Source organism: Xyrauchen texanus, chromosome 17, assembly GCF_025860055.1.
Source record: "Xyrauchen texanus isolate HMW12.3.18 chromosome 17, RBS_HiC_50CHRs, whole genome shotgun sequence".
Taxonomy (NCBI): Eukaryota; Metazoa; Chordata; class Actinopteri; order Cypriniformes; family Catostomidae; genus Xyrauchen; species Xyrauchen texanus.
This window is the reverse complement of record NC_068292.1, coordinates 39,320,936-39,342,994: the sequence shown is the minus strand read 5'-3', so window position 1 is coordinate 39,342,994 and position 22,059 is coordinate 39,320,936. Positions and strand designations below refer to the sequence as shown.

Here is a 22,059-nt window from a genome sequence, read left to right as displayed (position 1 = left end):
TATTTCAGATTCTGCACTAGGTAAGTATGCTAAATTGAAACAGTTTCATAAGTTGTTTCATAGTTATCAAATAGACATCGCACAGTATATCACAAAAGGTTAATTTATTTATTGAAATTAATCATTATTTAATATTAAATTAAGCAAAAAATAAATACAATTTATTTAAATAAATAAATAATTACATATTTTTATTTATTATTGTTATCTTTTCGTATTCATTCACATACTGTGGGTGCAATTTAAAAAAAATTAATAAATTTCATCTTTAGTAAAATGCAAGATCATGAGATAAAAATATCTTCTTCCATCAAGTGTCAGGGGACAGTAAGGCTCGTATCATCCGGTGCGCAGGAGGGATGGGCCGGGCACCCGCGCTGGCGTCTGGGCGGCTGGAGCGCGTCTCCGCATCCTTGCGCTCCACGGAGGATCAACTGTGAACGCATCGGGAGGTGGGAGTTTGGACTGAGATCCTCCAGATAACGCGGTTCCTGTCTGTCTCTGTCGCGAGTCTCTCATAGCATATAAAATGATGGGGAGCATGTTGGCTTTTAGAGTACAGAAGAGGAGAACAGGTGTAACCTATTGCAGAATTCTGTGGAGAGATGACTGCAGCCATGATCATACTGCGATTGTGTATGCTACTTCTGATAAACATAAGACTTACAGGTATGCATGGTTCTCAGTCCTAATTTTTCAGCATTCAGCCCTAAGTGTTATTTACTTGTTCTGTTACATTAATTGTAAACCAGTTCTTAATTTTTACTTTTTATTCAAGAGCTGCCAAAACCGGTGTTTTAATATTAAAATCAGATATTTATATATATATATATATATATATATATATATATATATATATATATATATATATATATGTGTGTGTGTGTGTGTGTGTGTGTGTGTGTGTGTGTGTATGTGTGAGCGTGTATTTATCACTTTGTGGGGACCAAATGTCCCCATATGGATAGTAAAACCCGAAATTTTTGACCTTGTGGGGACATTTTGTCGGTCCCCATGAGGAAAACAGCTTATAAATCATACTAAATTATGTTTTTTGAAAATGTAAAAATGCTGAATGTTTTCTGTGAGGGTTAGGTTTAGGGGTAGGGTTAGGTTTAGGGGATAGAATATAAAGTTTGTACAGTATAAAAACCATTATGTCTATGGAAAGTCCCCATAAAACATGGAAACACAACATGTGTGTGTGTGTGTACTACACTGTTGCATATTTTAGTGTTAAAGAGTTGGACAGCAAAATTTAAAACCAAGTGGCATCTGCAATCAGAACAAAATTAACCTTTCTTAGCCATTTTTGCAGGGTCATTTTCAAATTTAACTTTATCAAATTTAGCACAAGTATATTTCTTTAAAATAAATGCTACTAGGTTTGATATTTTGTAAGATTTAAAGGTCCAAATAAATTTCACAGCCAATATATGTTTTTAAAGATTTGTTGTAAATGTTCATTCTGTTGTATGTCCTAATATTTGCATGTCTATTTATACTCTTACCTTGTTTTATATTCTGTGTCTCGCTGTAATGTTCTGTGTGCACTTGTTTCTCATATCACCAAAAACATTCCTTGTGTACACCCGATCTCATGAAAATTCTTACATAATTTCTAGTTGGCTATTTCTTATGGTCTTGCATGATGTATTTAGCTAGTACAACTTCACGTGCAAATTCCCTGATGTCATGCATGAGGCCTTAAGGACATAATTATTAATATTACGCCCTTACCCCTTATCTAAACTTAACCAATCAGTACATTTATGCATTTGGCAGACAAGAGCATCTTGTCTTAACTCCAGGTTGCTCCCCCCAGAGCAACCTGGAGATAAGTGTCTTGCTCAAGGACACATTGGTGGTGGCTGTGGGCAGACTAAAGAACTTAAATGATAAGTATAGTATTCAGTACAATTAAATATATCAAAGTACCACAGTATTACCATTTGATACCATCATTGTACCATTGTGCCACCATAGTAACTCACTGGGTATGTGACACATAAGGATTCCATTAGAATCTGATCCATCAGTTGAGGACCACTGTATTAAACTCATAATTTGTGGTAATGTGTGTCCTTTTATTCTAGATGCTAAAGTAGAAATGATCGCTGGTAATCCAGATGTGCCTATCGGAAATGACTTCCTGCTTTTGTGCAAAGGTTTGTGTGTGTTTTTGACTCTGCGATGATATCAGTTAAAAGTTTGGACCCCCTTGACTGTTCAATTCAGTTGATGCTTCTTTTGATCTTAAAAACCTTTTGATCTAAAGCTTATGCTGAATTAGTTGAAATATAAAATGTGCTACATTCTATGTGAATTTCTTTACAAAGCTTAAATTCTAATTAAAAATAACGTAATTTTTTTGGTCACAAAACATTCTGGTCAGTGCATAATTCTCATACTTTAATTTGTGTTGTTTCATAGCTTTGATGACTAACTCTGCTATTTTACAATTTGGAATAATAGTAAATATCCCCAATTGGGCATGCACAATTCCTACTGCTTACTAGGTCCTCGTGGTGGCGCGGTTGCTCACCTCAATCCGGGAGGTGGAAGACAGGTCTCACAGGTCTCTGCTTCTGAAATTGGCTGCGTTCCACTTCACTTTTAAAATCCTATTGCTAACTCCCCTCGAGGGAATCCCCACCAAAATTTGGAAGTCCGTTCCACTTCGTTAATTGAAAGAGAGAGACATTTCTGTTGACAGGCCCTCAACCCCTCCATTTTGACCGGGGGAGCGAGCCTATTCTGGGCTGAGTTCCACTTCACTTTTAACATCCACTCGCTAACTCCCCTAAGCACTTCCCTTTCAGGGGAATCCCCACCAAAATTTGGAAGTCCGTTTGGAAGTCCGTTCCAATTCGATAAGTGCGAGATAGAGAAGTTTCTGTTGACAGGCCCTCAACCCCTCGATTTTGACCAAGGGAGTGAGCCTACTCTGGGCTGCGTTCCACTTCACTTTTAACATCCACTCGCTAACTCCCCTAAGCACTTCCCCTCGAGGGAATCCCCACCGCCATTTTGGAAGTCTGTTCCACTTCGTTAAGTGAACAATGTAAGTTTCTGTTGACAGACCCTAAACTCCTTGATTTTGACCGGGGGAGCGAGCCCACTGTGATGTATGCTTCAGGCAGCTCTGTATCCCACAATGCAACTCGATTGTGACATGACAGCAAATTGCACTTCATTAACCCCACCCCCACACCACACAAATTTAGGTCTATTATGCATTTTAAAAAAGTTATATTGAGATTTATATGGCATAATACTTAAACTAACTGTTTATCTCTCAGTTATAGCCTATGTGTTCGCGCATCTTGTCACATGGTTCGCCGTGAATGACACCATGGAAACTCATAGCATGTGGAGGCTCATGCAATTTTCCGCAATCCACCCACAATTACCACGTGACCCATTGAGAGCGAGAACCACTAATCACCAATTTGGTTGCTTAGGAGACTTGGCTTGACACTCAGCACACCCTGGATTTGAACTCGTGAATCCATGGGTGGTAGTGAGCTACACAGCCCCAGCACAACTGTAGACATTTTGTGTCACATTGGGCAAAACTACTTAAAGGTGCACACAGTAATTTTTTCCCCATTAAAAAAGTTTTACTCCTAAATAAATGAATTGTAATTTTGAAACATATGTATAAAATCATGATTATTCACATGAGATGAGGACTTTAGTCATATCAGTAACCTTATAAAAGCTGTTTTATTCCCTCGTGGGTGCTGCCATTTTAGAATCACATGACCAGCTGAATTCTACTCGTTTAATCTCAGTAACCATCTTGTTATTGGACACTTTCATTCTTGGATTAAATTAATCATGGCTGATTGTGAATAGTGAATTTCTACAATGGCGTCTGTAACTGAAAACTATTGATTTTGAATGATGCTGCATCCACACCACTAGGTGTTACTGTAAGTCCAAGATGACACAAACAAAAAGTTGATGTTACATTAAAGCACCTTTAATGTAAATGTAAACAACACAGAATAGTAATAATATAGAATGATAAAGTTTCCAGACTTTTGATTGGTAGTGTGTGTATCCCACATTCAAGAATCACTTTTACAGAGCAGGTATAATGTTACTTTTTTAAATAATGAAGTTGGTGTTATTATGGTGTTCCTTTCTTTCTTTTACTTTGTTTTGTTGTGTTATTGGACATTCAGCTGATACCGAGGGAGATTTCAACTGGGAGAAGGATAATGAAGACATTGACAATGATCGTTATTTAGTCAAGCACGTGGATGAATTATCAAGTAAACTGACCTTGAAGGATGTTCAATTAGATGACAGTGGAGTCTACACCTGCATGTTTGAAAATGATCAGGGCAAACAGAATAACACCTATCGGATCTATGTCTACCGTAGGTTAAGCTCAAATTCTTCCATGTTTCAGTCCTGAAGTGTTTTCATTTAAAATGATAGTTCGCCCAAAACTTTAAATTCTGTTGTCATTTATGCACCCTCAAGTTATTCCAAACCCCTATACTGCTATTTGTTTCCTATGGTACACAAAAGGAGAATTTCTTAAGAAACATTGCACAGCTCTTTTCCATACAACAGTTCAAAATCTTTTTCATTATACATGTTTGGAATGATATGAGGATGAATAAATAATGACAGAATTTTAATTTTTGAGTTAGTTTATTTGAATTAAATATTTCTTAAAGAAATCCCACACAAATAATGTTTCTTTCAAGCCATGTATTTCCATAATGATTACTACTTTAATGTGGTTTTTATCTTACAATCAGAGACACCGGACTTTGGCACCACGAGTACATACCATGAATTTCTGGTGAACCAGACAGTGAAAGTTCCCTGCGTGGTGTCCGGGAAGCCCGAGGTGGAAGTCCACTGGTATAAGAACGATCGCATCGTGAATGATGACGGTAAGGGCGGTGCCCACACTCACCTTCATAGCTCTTTTCCTAGCTGTAGCTGACTGAATGGAGGGAAGGCGATGGTGGATGGGTCAGTGATGGGGTGGACGGGGCCTGTACATCCACTGCATGACCGATTTGCAACAAAATTAAGAGAAGTTTCTTCTCACTCATAGCCGGGAAACATCTTTGAACATTTAGCTCTGTGTTTTTTGTTTTGTTTTTTGCCATTGTGAGAATGAGGTCAGGAGAAACATCTCCAAAACCTTCTGCCCTGCCCCATTTCAAATAAACACCACCATTGACAACCTTAAAGAGTAAGTCACCTAAAAACTAAAATGCTGTCATTATTTACTCTGTAGGCATGCTATTAATATTTCTGTGGAATACAAAAGATAATTTTTAAAGCAATTATTTTCCCTAAACAATGACAGTTCATTGTGACTATGACTTTTAAGCTCCAACAAGGACCATAAACACCACATTCATTAAAGTCATTAAAGTAGTCCACATGACTGTGAGGTATTTTCTGAGTCCTCTGAATCCATACAATATCTTAGGGTGAGGAATAGACAGAAATATAGATCATTCTTCCCTGACTTAAATTTAAAAAATCTAAACGTTGTGTCTGTTCTTCATACAAAGCTGTTGTATGGCTTCAGAAGACTCGGAATATAGTACACAAGTCGTTTGGATAACTTTTATGTTTTTTTTTAAGCCTTTGTGAAGCTTGACAGTTGTGATCACTATGTAGCCTACTGTTTCTTCATTGAAAATGATCCTTTCCAAACAGGAGATAACAGCATACAGGTATGGAACAACGTGAGGTTGAATTTGTACTTTTAACTTCTGAATAATTACAGAATTTACATTTTTGGGTGAACTGTTCCTATAAGTGTGTGTGTGGGCTTGTAAAGGCGTTGTCTCATTAATCTAAACTGATCAGGCTTTGAGATTCCTTCCCTCTCTTCACTGTGCAGGCAGAGGTCATGTCAAAATATTGCCAGATAATTCCCTGGAAATTGTGGAAATTCAGCAGAAAGACCGTGGAACCTACACCTGTGAAGGCAGGATCAAAGGACGCCCCATCTCGAGGACACTCCAAATCTCTGTTGTTGTTAATGGTGAGGATGTAGAGAAGCTAATCATGTGAGGTGTCTTATAGTGGCCTTGTTTTGGGGAAACTATTTTGTAACAGTAAAAACACAGTGATGAACAACAACATTAACACTAACTAAATCATTGCGCAAGGATTCAAATTCAATAATGAATCATTTATTTCTAACGGTTCATACCATGAACAGTCCGAATAAACCGATTCACTATAATTATTCGGACATCCACACTCTGAGAGAGAAGAAAGGACATTTTTGGAGAATTAATTTACCTTACCGCTAGGCAGTAAAACTGCTGAAAACACAATGTGTTTAGTAATGCAACCCTGCTAATCAGAGTAGCTTGTTACTGGAAAATGCATTCTTGAGTTTTAAATAAGATTAAAAAAATTTACATTTAACAATTTAAACAGAACGCAGTGTGACAGGGCGGAGGGCGGGGCCGGGTCGTGATTTTACACACCTGGTCCCTTATCAGGCTAATCAAGCTTCCGAAAGGGATAAATGACAGGGTGTGTAGAATCACGACCCGGCCCCGCCCTCCGTCCTGTCACCGCCCTCGCCCTGTCACACGCATGTATCCCAAAGTGGGCTCATCTACAGTTTTCCTGACTAACCATTGGGTGGCGCAATAGAATGCCCACCCACTTATTCAACTGCATAGGTTCCGGAAGTATTTCCCCATTCAATTATTCCATAGATTGTTCATGAAATCCTTCATAAAACAGTTGTAAGCCATGATGATCCAAAACAACCAGCTCCGAGGTGAATCACAACATCAGAAAAAAGTATTTGAAAATCAAACAAAAAGACAAATGTACAAGGCTGTGAACTTACCCTCTTGATGGTACGGACTACAATTCCATGAAGCATTGCGAATTATGTAATAATTGAATAAAACCACGATGGTACTATATATAAAATGTTGATATTATTGTGTTGATTATAAGTGTAGAAAGAATATGTTATACATTTATTGCAAAATATTCCGATATGTTCAAATAGATAAGTGGTTTAAGGGTAAAGAGACACTGAACATTCACAGTTCGTCATAGGAGTGTGTGGTCGCTCTTAGGCACGTTTCGCGGGCTTCATTGGCTGCGGTTCTCTGATTGGTGATGCTTTCTCTGCTGGACCATGGGGCTCAAAGATGAAATAACGCTGATGGTTGGCTTCAATAGAAGCATATACCATAGATGAATAACTTTGTAACTCAAGGGTTTTTAATTCTGGAACCAGATTGTGCACTCTATTAATATATTGCTGGGCAGGGTTTCTAGTTCTGGTTTCCATAAGAAAGTACCAACACGAGCGTTTCAGACAGAGAACGAGAAACATTTTAAGTGGTAGTTGGAGTGCAAATTAGTTCAGGCTCAACTTGTGCAGTTGTTGGCTGTCATAACATCTTGAAATAGTTAATTATATGAACGTAACTAACCTCAGTTCATAGCTTTATGCCATCCATCTGCCCACTCTTTAAACTTAGACAAGTGAGACACTCTCAAAAAAACAAAAACAAATGCCTCTCTAAAGTATCAGCACTATGGAGCCACATACTGTTTTTTAACTAATTTAATATGCTAAACAATTTCCACTAAGAATATACCCCATGTGAGTAAAACTGCTGGACACCGGAAAAAGAGAAAATGCATCCATTATGAATCATGGAACACTTCCGGATTCAGGAAAAAGGCCTGAAGTTCTTTTCGAAGCAGCGTAGGAAAACCAAAAGCTTTCTTTTACAGCATGTTTACATAAAAAAAGCATGGACGGGAAGAAAAACGAGTTCAGTGTAAACTAGACCTTAATTTGACATAGCATCTTAAAAACGTGGCTCTCCTGCATGAGAAGCTGCACAAAGCGAGACGTGGTACAACAGTAAATGGTCTGCACTTATATAGCGTCTTTTTAACCTTAGTGGTATTCAAAGCGCTTTAACTGCATCACATTCACCCATTCACACACCAATGAAGGCAAAGCTGCCATGCAAGGAGCTAGCCTGCCATTGGGAGCAACTTAGGGTTCAGTGTCTTGCTCAAGGACACTTCGGCATGTGGAGTCATGTGGGCCGGGAATCGAACCACCAACCCTGCGATTAGTGAGCCACAGCCGCCCCCAACAGTCAAAGAAGTCCACCTAGCCTTGCCATGTTGACATATAGAAACAGGCGGATGCAAAAACGTTATACTACTGAGAAATGTAGTTATGGTAGTAGTGTTGTGGTCAGGGTAAATATGTCTTTTTAATTTCGGCTTCACATATCTCCTACAGAGCCACCGACCGTATTATTTCATCAAGAGAGGAAGAGTGTTTCTGCTGGACCCGATAACAGTGTGTCTATAATCTGCCTGGTTAAAGGAGAACCCACCCCAAATATTACATGGATAACGTATGTTCATCAGCAAAGACTGCTATATTCTTTCTTTCCCACATAAACACATACAGAAAGTTTTAATAAACAAGGATTATATGTGAATCTCCCTTCTACTGTAGGTCAACATTTGATATAATTTGATAACATTTCTGATACTCCATCACTGTCCTGACTACTTCAATGGCTGTGTTCTAAAAATGTTTGTTTTCCCCCTCAGCCCTTCACCATTTGACAACACCCGTTACAAATACAACTCTGACAGGAGCGAGCTCACCATCTCTGCAGTGACCAGGAGTGATTCTGGAGAGTATGTTTGTATGGCAACCAATAAGATTGGGGAAAACAGTGCCACTTTTATTCTGGATGTGTCAGGTGAGGCAAAGACTGGAAAGGTCCAGCTGCAAGAATATTGAAATCCTTGAATATTGTGATATGTTTGTAATCAGTTGAAACTCTAGTTAAAGCATAGAATGATGCATTTGGTCTGCATAGTATCACTTTAGATGACATACAATGCCAGAGTTCACGTTATGCTTTCAATGTCAACATGAAATCACAATTAGCATAATGCACATTCCTGGTCTTATTGTGCATGATCAAATCTTAAATTTTTTTCACATTGAATGTCCCGTTTTATTCTGAAACATGTCCATTAAAGGTGGACTCAGTTATTTTTTTCTCATTAAAAAAAGTTTTTCTCCCATCGAAATTAATTGAAATTTTTAAACATATGCATAAAATCATGAGCACTCCTATGAGATGAAGACTCGAGTCATATCAGAAACCTAATAAAAGCGGTTTAATTCTACATGGACAGGGTCCCCTCATGGGGGCTGCCATCTTGGGATCACATGACCAGCTGAATACAACTCACTCAATCTTAGTAACTGGCCTGTTATTGGATACTTGCACTCATGGAATAAATTAATCATGGCTGACTGTGAATAGTGAATTTCTACAATGACATTTGTAACTGAAAACTATTTTGTTTGAATGATACTGCATTCATGCCACTAGGTGTCACTGTAAGTCCAAGACAACATATAAAAAAGAATTACGGAGTGCTCCTTTAGTAGGTTGTGAATGGTTTTTCATGATGACTTTTGCAAATTGGCTAATTCATGTGTTTTGGGCTCAACGTGTTTTTTTGTTTGTTTTTTGTTTTTTACTTTATTTCCTTTTCTTGGAAATGTTGTTTAGCAAAAGATTTGTTCCATGAAAACATTTCTGTAGTCATTCATTCAGACGTTTACTTTAGTCACAAACACAGATATGGAGAATTTGAGGTCATGTAAGCAGATACTTCCATTCACACTCTCAATGCGGCCTGACCGGAACAAAATAAAGGTTGACGATTGTAGTAAAATGGATGAATCAACATGTAGGTTCATATTGTATGGTTTAGCTATTTAAGATAGAGCTGTATAAGCTAGACACCCCCCCTCAAATTCTCAAAAATGCATTCTGATTCTCTGATTTAACTGAATTTGAATATATGGCTATACAACTACCATAACTCAGATTTGCTTGTTCTTTTGGTCATTTTTAGGGCGTCCAACTGTAGTTTTGGATAAAAGCAGGCTGACAGTTATTCCGGGGGAAGCTGGATCCGTTGTCTGCAATGCCACGGGGCATCCAACTCCAACCATCCAGTGGATCAGAAAGACTTCCCAAGAGAAAATAGTAAGAAACTTCTAATAACTGCTGCACTTTGATTGTTGTTTGCCATTTTAAAAAAGATCAGCAGTTATTAAGCAGATATAGTATACAGTGGGGTTCACATATCTGAGTCCATATTGAAAATTTGGGGGTTTAAATTGAAATGAAACCTGAAAATATACAAGGTTTTGTATTCAAGGTCACTAATCAAATAAGCAAATTATGACATTGATTTCTTTGTATTAAAAGGTCAGATTTCCTTGCTTTCATTGAAGCAAACAAGGTGCTCTTTGGATCATCGGGTTTTGCTCTAACTTGTGGAGTTCATACCAGCATGTTGTCTCAGACTTTTGAACCCCACTGTGTGTTTAAGACAAATCATTGTCGGGCCACTTGGAATGCATGGATTTAGGGGAATGGATTGTGATTAGGTTAGATTAGACTATATATATATATATATATATATATATATATATATATATATATATATATATATTTTTTTTTTATGGTGATGATGATGGTGAAGGAGAATTCTGTATCTATAGGAAGTTTAATACCCATGTTCTTTTCTCTTTTATCTTAATTGCTTTTTCCTGTCTCTCATGTCTTTCCTGTTTGCATGAACATGTGTGGCCAGTCCAGGGTGGAGGGATCTGAGCTGATTCTTAAAAATGTGATGCCCTCTGATGGTGGCTTGTATTCCTGCATAGCCAACAACACAGCGGGCACAACCACTAAGGACTTCCAGTTAATAAGTAAGAACAAATTATCTTGTAAGTATAATTACAAGCAATGGCGGTCCATAAATTGTCCTGGGAGCCTGATGGGTTAATAAATATTACTTAAATCGGCTATTCGTTAATATTATTAGATATTTGAAAGGAATATTGCAGGTTACATACAAGTTAAGTTCAATTGACAGCATTTGTGGAATAATGTTGCGTGCCACAAAAACATTTTTTTTACTTAATTGTTGGAGGGGTTTTTTTTTAATTATTTTTTTTCTTCTAATTTTTGGCAGAATTTATTGACATTACTCAATTTTCATATCCATTCTGATTGATCCCTTTATGCATCAGAGAAGGCTTTTAGCCTCCCCTGGCATTCGAATATTTTTTTCCACATTATAATTTTCACCTAAACTTCTGCACATTAATAAAAAAATTAATTGTGTACATCTAATGCATTGAAAGCATCAGAGTTATGCCCATTAGTAAGAAATGTATCAGTTGTTGATTTAGAATACAATTTTATGGAGGCTCACGAATGATTAGAACAGCACTTTCTCATTATGACATGATGACAACAAAGGTTGATATTGCGCTTCCCCAGCTAAAAAGACCAGCTTAACCAGCATCGAATTCCCATGCAGGTCTATACTGGATTATGCTGACTAGTGCTGGTTTGATGCTGATCTAGCTAGTGGACCAGGTCTTTTTAGCAGGGTCTGCTGTAGTGCTTCTGATAATTAACTTTTCACCTCCTATCTCTCTCTCACAAGCCTGGCCTGGCACACCCACAAAGTTTAGTGTGGCCTTGGGGTCCTCATCTTCTGTCCTCATCCAGAGCGTCTCAGTACAGGACGGAGGGTCCCCCATTACTCAGTACATCCTTCAGTGGAAGAAACCATCCCAAGACAACTGGAGTCAAAGTGTTGTCGAGCCCTCAGGTAACTATATCAATCACCACTGTTCTGCACAGCTTCAGAAGTGTAGTTTTTGTTTTGTTGCTTTTTGATCATTCAAAATGTATGATGAAAATGTATGCTTACATTGTAGGTCCTCTGGTCATCAAGGCCCTTGAAACGTACACAGAGTACTTAGTACGCTTTGCAGCCAAAAACTCTCATTACCAGGGGAACTTCACTGCAGAGCAAAAAATTGTGACACAGTCCCAACGTAAGTATCACATGTTTCCCTCCTCACATCAATTTCACCTGATGCTGATCACACCCTTTGTTGATGTTAAAATCATAAATATTCATAAACTATTGGCAGGCTCACACGAAATTTGCAGATTTCTGCCTATTATTCATAGTTCCACATTGCAAAAAATTATTTGCTTATTTGTTTTATTTTCCAGTAAAATGTCCAAACATGCTCAAAACTTCATTGCAAATATCGCTGTTTGCTGAGATAGGACCCCAAATAAAAATAATTCAATATATAATGATTAAATAATAATATTTAAATAATTATGTATATAATATTTGTGGCAGATGAGTAAAACGTGTAGAAGTTAATATATTATTTCCATATCATTAGACACAAACCTATTATTATAAGGGATTTTGTTTGGTTGCATCTTAATACGCACACGTTAGACAGACGCTTTTGACTATTTTTGTTGCATTGCATCTTAAACACAGACTAGAAAACTCGAGACCCCTGCATTAGGTGTTGGACTCTGTACAGCTGTGTTTGAACAGAAGAACACATAATCATATTGTGCTGTCTACAGTCAGTGTGGTTTGTTGCCTGCATAGAGGCATGTTGCCTGTACAGATTGAGTTGCACTAACTGCCCCCTGGTGGTACTTCAAGCTTGAATTGCTTTGATGGTAGGACAATTCCTTATTACAGTCCAGGTGAATGATACATTTTATAAATAGTATTTAACACATTTGTTATGGAATTAAATATAAAAGTTAAATCATCAGGCCTAATAAACATAGATATTTTTTTTAAAAACATTTTAATAATTAATATTTTACATTTCTCAAGTAAATTCATCAGTTTATTTGTTTTAAGGGTGTTAAGATATAACTTTTTACTGGAAAACAAAACAAGTTTATTTATCAAATCTTTTGGCTATTTTGATAATGCTTTCAGCTACTAATAAGTGCAAATTAGTCTCAACTTGTTTTACCACATTTAAATCCACTTTGAAGAATTCACAAAATTTGCCTGCAAAATCGGTAGAAAATGCTAAATAAATAAAAAAATAAAGTCTGCAGATTCTATCTTGGCTTGGCAACTGAGTTACAGTCCCTAGTTTGCACAACATCAGTGAATTTTTAAATGTCATAAATGTTAATAAGTAAATTAGATAATAAAATTCTTTAATTCTTGTCATGCATAAATGCTTTTTTGCTTATCATGTGTGTTCATGATTTGCCTCCCCATCCATCCTTCTTTTAATTGCAATCTAAATGACCATTCCTGCTTGATGGTGACCATCTCCACGCATTACCACCTGCTCCTGGTCCTGGGTGCCGTCCATTGACATATTCTGACCTTCCTTTATAGATGGTAAATGAAAATTCTGAATACATACATCTTCAGTTGATAGGCTAAAATACATGCCTAATTATTTGCTGTGATACAGAGGTGTGAAAATGGGCATATACCACTTCAGTGACAGGATAGATACAAATCCCAGCTTCTGGTCTCCTTTAGTGTGAAGTCAGTGCTTGACCTCTATATCATAGTGAATTTTTTTTAGCTTTTTCCACTGGATTGACAGATACTTAAGTGTGATGATGAGTGTCATACATAATTATTTAGGGGCAACACACTAAAACATCAAATCCAGAATTTTTACAATCTTCATCTATATGGCTGGTCAATGTATTGATTATTCACTCTATATTTGCGAAGATTCGCTTACGATACAAAATTAAAGGGTTAGTTCCCTCAAAAATGAGAATTCTCTTATCATTTACTCACCCTCATGCCATCCCAGATGTGTATGACTTTCTTTCATCTGCTGAACACAAACAAAGTTTTTTAGAGGAATATCACAGCTCTGTATGTCCATACAATGCAAGTGAATGGGTGCCCAAATTTTGAATCCACATAAGGGCAACATTAACGTACTCTAGACAATTCTGGTGGTCAAATCTGTATCTTCTGAAGCGATATGATAGGTGTGGGTGAGAAACAGATCAGTATGCAAGTCTTTTTTCCTTTACTTTCACATTCTTCTTCTTCTGTTTTTGGTGATTCTCATTTCTTCATGCATATCGCCCCCTACTGGGCAGGGACGATAATTTATGAAAATATTAGAAATGGTGAATTTGATTAATTTGCGTGAATCAGTTCAAAATGTCCATTTAAGTGAATTGATTAAACATTCTGATTCAACCATTATTATTTTCATATAATAAAAAGTTTAGGAACAATATGCAGTATGTAGCTAAATATTATTGTTCATTACTATACATTGCTAGATTGTTGATTAAAAAATATATAAAATAACATTTAATTATTCTTGTTAATATATACAGTATATATATATATATATATATATATATATATATATATATATATATATATATATATATATATATATATATATATATATATATAACTATTTGAGTTCTTGCATTAAATCTTTTGAAACTAATCAACAACAATGGCTGTTTGGTCAAAATGATCCTCTAAATGAATCTGTCACCAATCCTCAAGATCAGATACTGTTTCCTTTTTCCCCTCCTCTGATTCTGGTTTCCCGTTTCCCTCATTTAGGAGAACCCAACAGCCCTGTTCTTTCTCTGAGCGAGAAATTGCTGGAAAAGAACTCTGTCTCCATCCCCATTAAACAGCAGAATTATGAAGGCTCTCCCATTCTACACTACGTTGTACGCTACAAAGCGGTCAGTCTGAAATCTAATTTATTCTCTATTATGTGAACCAAACTATCTGTTAGTGGTGTAATAAAGCTTAATGACATTTATTACAAGCTTTAAAGGTGAACTAAGTAGTTTAGAAATTAGTAATTTTGACAAATATGTATGTATACTCACATGTGATAGTTGCCCAGACAAAGGTGTTCTCACTGATGATTCCCACTCACACATTTACCCTGGTAGCACATCCTACTAAAGGGATAGTTCACCCAAAAATTCAAATTCTCTCATCATTTATTCACCCTCATGCCATCCCAGATCCAGCCATCTGTTTTGGAGATTTTTAGAAGAATATCTCAGCTCTGTTTGTCCATACAATGCAAGTGAATGGTGACCAGAACTTAGAAGTTCCAAAAAGCACATATAGGCAGAATAAAAGTGATCCATAAGACTCCAGTGGTTAAATTCATGTTTTCAGAAGTGATATGATAGGTGTGGGTGAGAAACAGATAAATATAAGTCCCTTTTTACTGTAAGTCTACACTTTCACATACTGGTGTGGCCTTTCACTTTCACATTCAGCCACCTACTGGTTAGGACTGGTCACAAGTGGAGATTTACAGTAAAAATGACTTAAATATTGAGCTGTTTCTAACCATCACATATCGTACCACTTCAAAAGATTTTGATTTAACCACTGGAGTCTTATGGATTACTTTTATGCTGCCTTTATGTGCTTTTTGTTACTTCTGAGTTCTGGTCACCATTCACTTGCATTGTATTGACCTATAGTGCTGAAACATTGTTCTAAATAACTTCATTTGTGTTCTGCAGAAGAAAGAAAGTCAAACACATCTGGGATTGTATGAGATGTAAATGATGAGAGAATATTTAATTTTGGGTGAACTATCCCTTTAAAACTTTAGTATGCAGAATAAATTAATCATACAGTTGCAAAGAGGTATAAGGTGAAAGGCATCTGTAAAATTAAACTATTGCATGACTGTGCATCCACACCAATAGTTGTCAGTATGACGTCCAAACACTGCTCTTACATCAATTGTTTAATAAGATTTAGAGCTAGCGAAACATACTAAATACTTTTGCACCTTTAATTAAAACATTTAGTTAATTTTGTAATTGTGCAACTTACCTTACTATCTAAATTTACAGTATGTACTATATGTTATATTATTAATGTGTTATGCAGTCAATCATTTTTTTAACATGTAAGTGTAAAATGTCACCTGTTTCTAACAAAACAAGGATAATGAAGAATGGAAAGAGAAAGAAATGCCTGGAAACTCAAGCCGAATCCACCTGAGTGGCCTCCAGTACAACTCTGACTATCAGATGGAAGTTATTGCTATAAATCACAACGGTTCATCCAGCATGGCCAAGGTTAAATTCACCGTCCCACAACCTGGTATGATTCATTAGAGCAAGACTACTAACATTACGTGTTATGAGTTTTAGGAATAGTTCACCCTAAAATGACTCCCTCATATTGTCGCAAGCCTATATGCATTCATTTCATCCTTGGAAAACAGAAGGAGAGTTTTTATAGAATTTTTACACAGCTCTTTTGAATACAACAATAGTTTATATTACCTGTAGTGTCTGCCAGTCTCCGGAAAGGACCAAAATACACCATAAAAGAGGTTCATATGACTTTCTCTGTTCCTCATATAGTGCACTATAGTGCTTTTTATGTTGGTTTATTTGTTCTTTTTGGAGCTTGACAACTGTGGTTACTACTAATTGTTATTGTATAAGAAAGAGCTGATTGAAGATTCTTCAAAACTTCTTAATTTGTCTTCCATAGAACATATAGCTGCATTCTGGGTTGGAACATCATTGGGGTGAGCTGTTTTGGGGTGAACTGTTCCCTAAACTGTCTAGAGATTCTGGTATAACTTTAGTAAAATATTAATCGCAGTGGTCACCATGTTTTGACATTTTGTAACCTCATTGACTGATTTCTCCTTCTGTTGTAGTTTATCAGCCGGGTGTAGGGAAAGCTGGTGTGGTGGGCATAGTCATAGTCATCCTCTTGGTGCTGATGGTATCAGTAGATGTTTTCTGTTGCTACACCAACCACTGTGGCCTGCTTAATTTTCTTGCTCGTAAACTATTTGGACACCAAGTGGCAAATTCTAAAGACGTGGATGAAGAGGCCAATAATTCAAATGGGTAAGATAACCTCATGCTTCAGTGCTCATGCATACCGGACAAAGGGTTCTTTCTTTTCGGCCCTAGTTTTCCTACAAAGAGACATTGTTTGCACATAATGTTTGATTATGGTGAATACTGTAGACATTTATATAGCAGATTGCATATATAACTCTTTAAAGCAATAGTTCACCCAAAATTGAAAATTTGCTCATCATTTACTAAAGCCGTTTTCCATGCAAGGAAAGTTAATGATTTATTCTGCCAAACTCCAAAAAGGCAAATAAGCAACACACAGTAAAAATATTACAGTAGTAGTACATACAACTTTTGTGCTATATTTCAGCTGTACGATAGCTTTAGTGAGGAACATATCGAACAAGTCATTATTCAATGAAAATCATATCCTCATAGAATTTTCATTTTTGGGTGAACTATTTCTCTAGGTATTGTGCATATATGTACAGGTACAAGTGCAAAGTTAAATTGCTATAGACCTCAGTCAGGGTAGACATTATATTCAGTTTATGTGAATGAAAACAAGTCTGGTAGGATAGACAGTGCATTAGTGTCTGAAATTAACTTTTATATTAAGGGCTAATATTTGCCTATTTGCCCCCTGGATTGGATTTTCAGGGGCATTTTTACATTTATGAGGACATATTTAGTTCTAATCATTTACCACCTAAACTGTGTCTCATCTGTTTATAGCAAATATTTAAATTTAATCAATATGGACTCTCAATATTGAGAATTTATTACCCTTACCCTAAAAATTAATTCAAATTCAACTCATATTTCTTTCCATAATATTTATACCTTGGACTATAATCGAATATTAAGAATTGTAGTGCTAGAATTTGATGTAATAAGAACAACACACAAAAAAAAAAATTTGAATAAAATTTTTTTTTGATTAATCTAGCTTATACGTAATTATTCAAAAGAGTAGGGGCTGTTCACACAGAAGATGTTTTTTGCTTTTCACTGTTTTTTCAGCATCTTGCTCAGGAGCACCGTCTATTTGAAGATTTCCCTTTTTAAAAACACATCTCAAGAAACCTGCCTTCTGTTCTAATTGCTGCACTACGTCTGTGCTTTTATAAGCGCAGTAATGCGTTTTCGTGTGAACAGCCCCTAACAATCATCACAGGGAACCTAATGAGTTTTTAGATATTGTGGCATATATAAATATGTATATATACATATGTACACTACAAAGTTTTGAAACACCTGACTGAAATGTTTCTCATGATCTTAAAAATCTTTTGATATTTAGGCGTATGCTTAAATGTTTGAAATTAACAAAATTATTGTGCCACCATATTAATTTATATCATTATAAAACTGAAATCTTATTGAAAGAGCACCTATTATGGTTTTTCAAATATTACCTATCATGTAGTGTGTTATATAGCTGTTTGTGTATGTAAAAAAAGTCGGCAAAGTTTCAGAAATCAAAGTGCACAACAAAAGTTAAGAGTTATTGACTCCCAAAAGAAAGAACCGTTTCTGAACACCTGAAACGAGTCGTTAGTAATTCCAGACTTACGTCCTGTAGGCCTACTGTAATTTGGTAACAAAAAACCCACCTCTGGTCTGTATACATGTACTGCCAGTGAACGCTGTTTGCCTGTTAGCCTCTGCTAACCGGCTAACTCACATTACTGTTAAACTACATATAAACTTTCCAATGAGAATCGTCCTGTTCTCGTCGTGCTTGCGATGGTGCTTCGGGTTGATCTTAAGATGTATCACTATTGGACTATGGCTCAAATTGGTAAGTTAAAACAGACATTTTTTCAGACAGAGCTGAAACTCGGATAATAGTGGGCGTTTTCTTTCTGACATGCGCTGTAAGTGGTAAATCAATCAAAACAGACTGGGACATCTGACCAATCAAAGCAGAGTAGGCTCTCTGAAAGGAGGAGTTTAGAATGAATGCTTTAGAACGGATCATTGAACGAGTCGTTTTTGACACTGGGAAAAAAGTTTATGCTGCAATTTCAATTATGAGCCAATTAGTGTTTTTTGACCTTGGATGCATGTAAATCTATTGTATGAGACCTTTCAAACAAAATTAGGCATGTTTAAAAACCATAATAGGTACTCTTTAAAAACAAAAAAATCTGAAATGTATGACTTGGAACAAATAATAAAGAAAAGCAGTCAATAAGTGCCCAACATAGATGGGAACTACTTCAATACTGTTTTAAATCTTCCTCAAGAAGTTGTTTGAGAAAGTGTCAAGAGTACATGTCTGCAAAATCTAGGCTAAGGGTGGATTTTGTTTAGTCACAATATAATTCCTATAGTTTAATTTATGTTATTCTATAGTTTTGATGACTTTACTATTATTCTATAAGTGTTTCAAAACTTTTGACCGGTTTTGTATATACATATATATGTGTGTGTGTGTGTGTGTGTGTGTGTGTGTGTGTGTGTGTGTGTGTGTGTGTGTGTGTGTGTGTGTGAAAGTCATGTTTCCCAACCAAAGTTATATTAGATTATTGGAGCTTTTCTTAAAGTGGTCTGTTTCCTGTGTGTGATGTCTCCTGCCCTAAGCTTCAGTCCACATGTGTCCTTTGATATAGAGACATGAAGCTGAGTGGGTTAGCGATACCACGGGGCAGCATCCCAAAACTTCAGGCACCCAATGGGGCAGTGAATGGCATTCATTCAGAGGTCACGTGTGACAAAGCGCCTCTTACCAAATTCGAGTAGGTGCTTATCTCTAAGGGTGGATGCAGCTGGTATCAAAGCTGCCATCCACAAAAAAATGGCATGTGAAATTTATGCAAAAACATTTTAGCAACCAGAACTAACCTAGTGTTTCCCATACTGTACCTGAGATTACAAGAGTATTGCAAATTTAAAGGTATAGTTCACCCATAAATGTGAAGTTTTGTCATTTACTCTTATTTTTAAACAGAATGTCTGAGTTGCTTTTTTACATACATTGAAAGTAGATGGTGATTTATACCATACAGATGAAAAAGACAATAGAAGTATCATAAAAGTAGTTTTGTGTTTCACAAATAAAATAAAATAAAATGGTGTCTGAATGACATGAGATTGAGATTGACACGTTTTTATTTTTGGGTGAACTGTTCCTTTCAATTATGCTACTATGCCATTTTTTTTAAACCCATATTCCACAACTTCCACTGTTTTCTTTGACATCAATTCTCCCCATATAAGATGCTGAAAGGCCAAAGCTTGTGTAAAACAATACTGCTGCCCCATGAGCACAAAAAGTGGCTTCTGTATCTTGAAGAATTACAGTCTTTCTCAATCGCTTTGGCTCAATTATCAAATGAGAATTTATTTACATTTTTTTCAAAACAATAAGTTCACATCTCTGAACAATTAGTTTCTTGTTCACACCAGATTTGAATTTCTTATTAATGTAAGCATATTGCATGTGTTTTGGCTCATGTTTGCAAAAGAGTAAGTACAATTGTCTACAATTTGCACAATAACGTAATGCTCATGGCTTGCTGATCAAAACTGATGAGTTGATTCTCAGTGAAACTGTCATACTCTTCATAACATCTAAACATTCTTTCATCGTGTGAGACATCACATGCAAAATGGTCCATTCAGTTATCAAAATCTTCAGAGATACATGTATATTCCATAAATGTCTATGACATGGAATGTTGGTGATGTACTAAATCTCTGGCCAGACCAACAAGAGTGACAGGATGTCCACCAAGAAGATGGGAACTTATAGTGTTATGTACTGTGAGGAGGTACAATTTATTGTTTTTTACAGAACTACTGCAGGTTTTTTCATTGTTGCATTTATTTTATCATTTATTTTGAATGGATGTCATTTTGTGGCAATTTCTGTTCACTATATATGAGTTTACATGTAAGAAATGCATACAAATTTAACATGTAACACATTGCGACAAAAAATATATTTACTGTATACATGCAAATTTGCATTTCTTTTTTTCTGTGTACTACAGTATTGTACAGTATTGACTATTACCAGTACATTTTAACCGACTCAGTTTCTAAAAAGCTCAGTGTGATATACAATAGCATTCAGCTAGACAAAACTGACATTCTTGTGTAGTACAGTAAGCAGTCAGTGTCAACGAAAAAGTAGAACAAAAATGATGTTTGTATATAACAAACATTTCCAGGGTTGACTGCCATGGTGTAAAAAACATCTAAACATTTTGACCAGTACAGCTCACAATGACAAAAAAAAAAAAGCCTTTTCATTTTGGCAGCATTGGCTGCCAAATGTAATTACTGATACAATAACTTTAAATAAGTTTGAAGCATGAATTAAATGTTTTGGGTGAGTTATTACATTTTGCAGACATGCAATAGAGTTGTGATGTCCCATAAAACAGTTGTGACAATTGCAATTACAGTTTAGAGACTGTTTCAAAAAATGAGCCAAAGCGACTGAGAAAAACTGTAATATAAGAATGCCTCATCAATAAATGGGCCTGTAATAATGATATGTTCTCTCTCTTTTTTCTTTATTAGGAAAAAGCCAGGATATACTGATCCAACTACAGAGGCTTAGGGGAAGAAACAATAAAGAAAGACAGTTTAAATGTACAGTTCTAAAGTGATATAGTCTAGAACAAATATACAAACAATACAAAGATGACTGTTACTCACAGGAAAATGTTTGAGTCCTCTGTGATACATATTATTACATTGTGATCAGACTGCAAATAAATGTATGTTAATAATTAACAATAATGAGCTGTTGTCTTCTGCTTTTGATCCAGCACTGTAAATAAATGACAAATGCTGCTTGAGCCAAATGTAAGTTCAATAATAAGCAACTAAATACAGAAGCAGCTATTGCTCAACTATTTGATTTTGAAATTTCAAAGTATTATTTTACTGTTGTAATGGGAGCATAATATTTATCCAGGCTAGCCATTGTGTTAATTTATTGCCTGTAGCAATAATTGTGTGAAGTATTGGTAACAATAACCATTTACATCATATTTAAACATTTGCTATTATTTTTATATGCTATTTGCTTTTGCAAAGTTATCTTTTCATTTTTTGTTACATAAATAAACCAAATAAGATTTTTGGTCATGTGATGGTAAATGTGGATGTAAATACAGACGCATGCATAAAGATGTACATACTGATTTATTCTTTTTTTTTTGTACATTGTATCTATTATTTCTTTCATGCTTTTGTACTCAATGTATGACCCAGTAATATTTTTGTATTTATTTGAAATGTATACACAACTATCAACATTTTA

General features: G+C 36.0%; 1 protein-coding gene across 2 annotated transcripts; it reads left to right on the top strand.

Moving 5' to 3' along the window:
• Window positions 1–517: 517 nt before the first annotated feature.
• Window positions 518–22,050, top strand: LOC127657477 (neural cell adhesion molecule 2-like). Of its 2 annotated transcripts, XM_052146286.1 has the most exons (16): window positions 518–669; window positions 2,097–2,168; window positions 4,194–4,391; window positions 4,782–4,919; window positions 5,891–6,034; window positions 8,297–8,414; window positions 8,617–8,771; window positions 9,949–10,082; window positions 10,696–10,813; window positions 11,560–11,727; window positions 11,837–11,956; window positions 14,527–14,654; window positions 15,894–16,053; window positions 16,625–16,820; window positions 19,394–19,519; window positions 21,312–22,048. In XM_052146286.1, the coding sequence occupies exons 1-16, from the start codon at window positions 606–608 to the stop codon at window positions 21,349–21,351; spliced, it is 2,079 nt and encodes a 692-aa protein (XP_052002246.1). In that variant the 5' UTR covers window positions 518–605; the 3' UTR covers window positions 21,352–22,048. The 2 variants fall into 2 exon arrangements, with proteins under 2 accessions (XP_052002246.1, XP_052002247.1); XM_052146287.1 differs by lacking the exon at window positions 19,394–19,519 and having other exon boundaries at window positions 21,312–22,050.
• The last annotated feature ends 9 nt before the right edge of the window (window positions 22,051–22,059 follow it).

Coding starts and splice junctions, on each gene's coding strand:
- LOC127657477 (XM_052146286.1), top strand. CDS start 606: ATGACTGCAGCCATGATCATACTGCGATTGTGTATGCTACTTCTGATA. Junction 16,054..16,624: donor ATTCACCGTCCCACAACCTG/GTATGATTCATT, acceptor CTTCTGTTGTAG/TTTATCAGCCGGGTGTAGGG. Junction 19,520..21,311: donor GCGCCTCTTACCAAATTCGA/GTAGGTGCTTAT, acceptor TTTCTTTATTAG/GAAAAAGCCAGGATATACTG.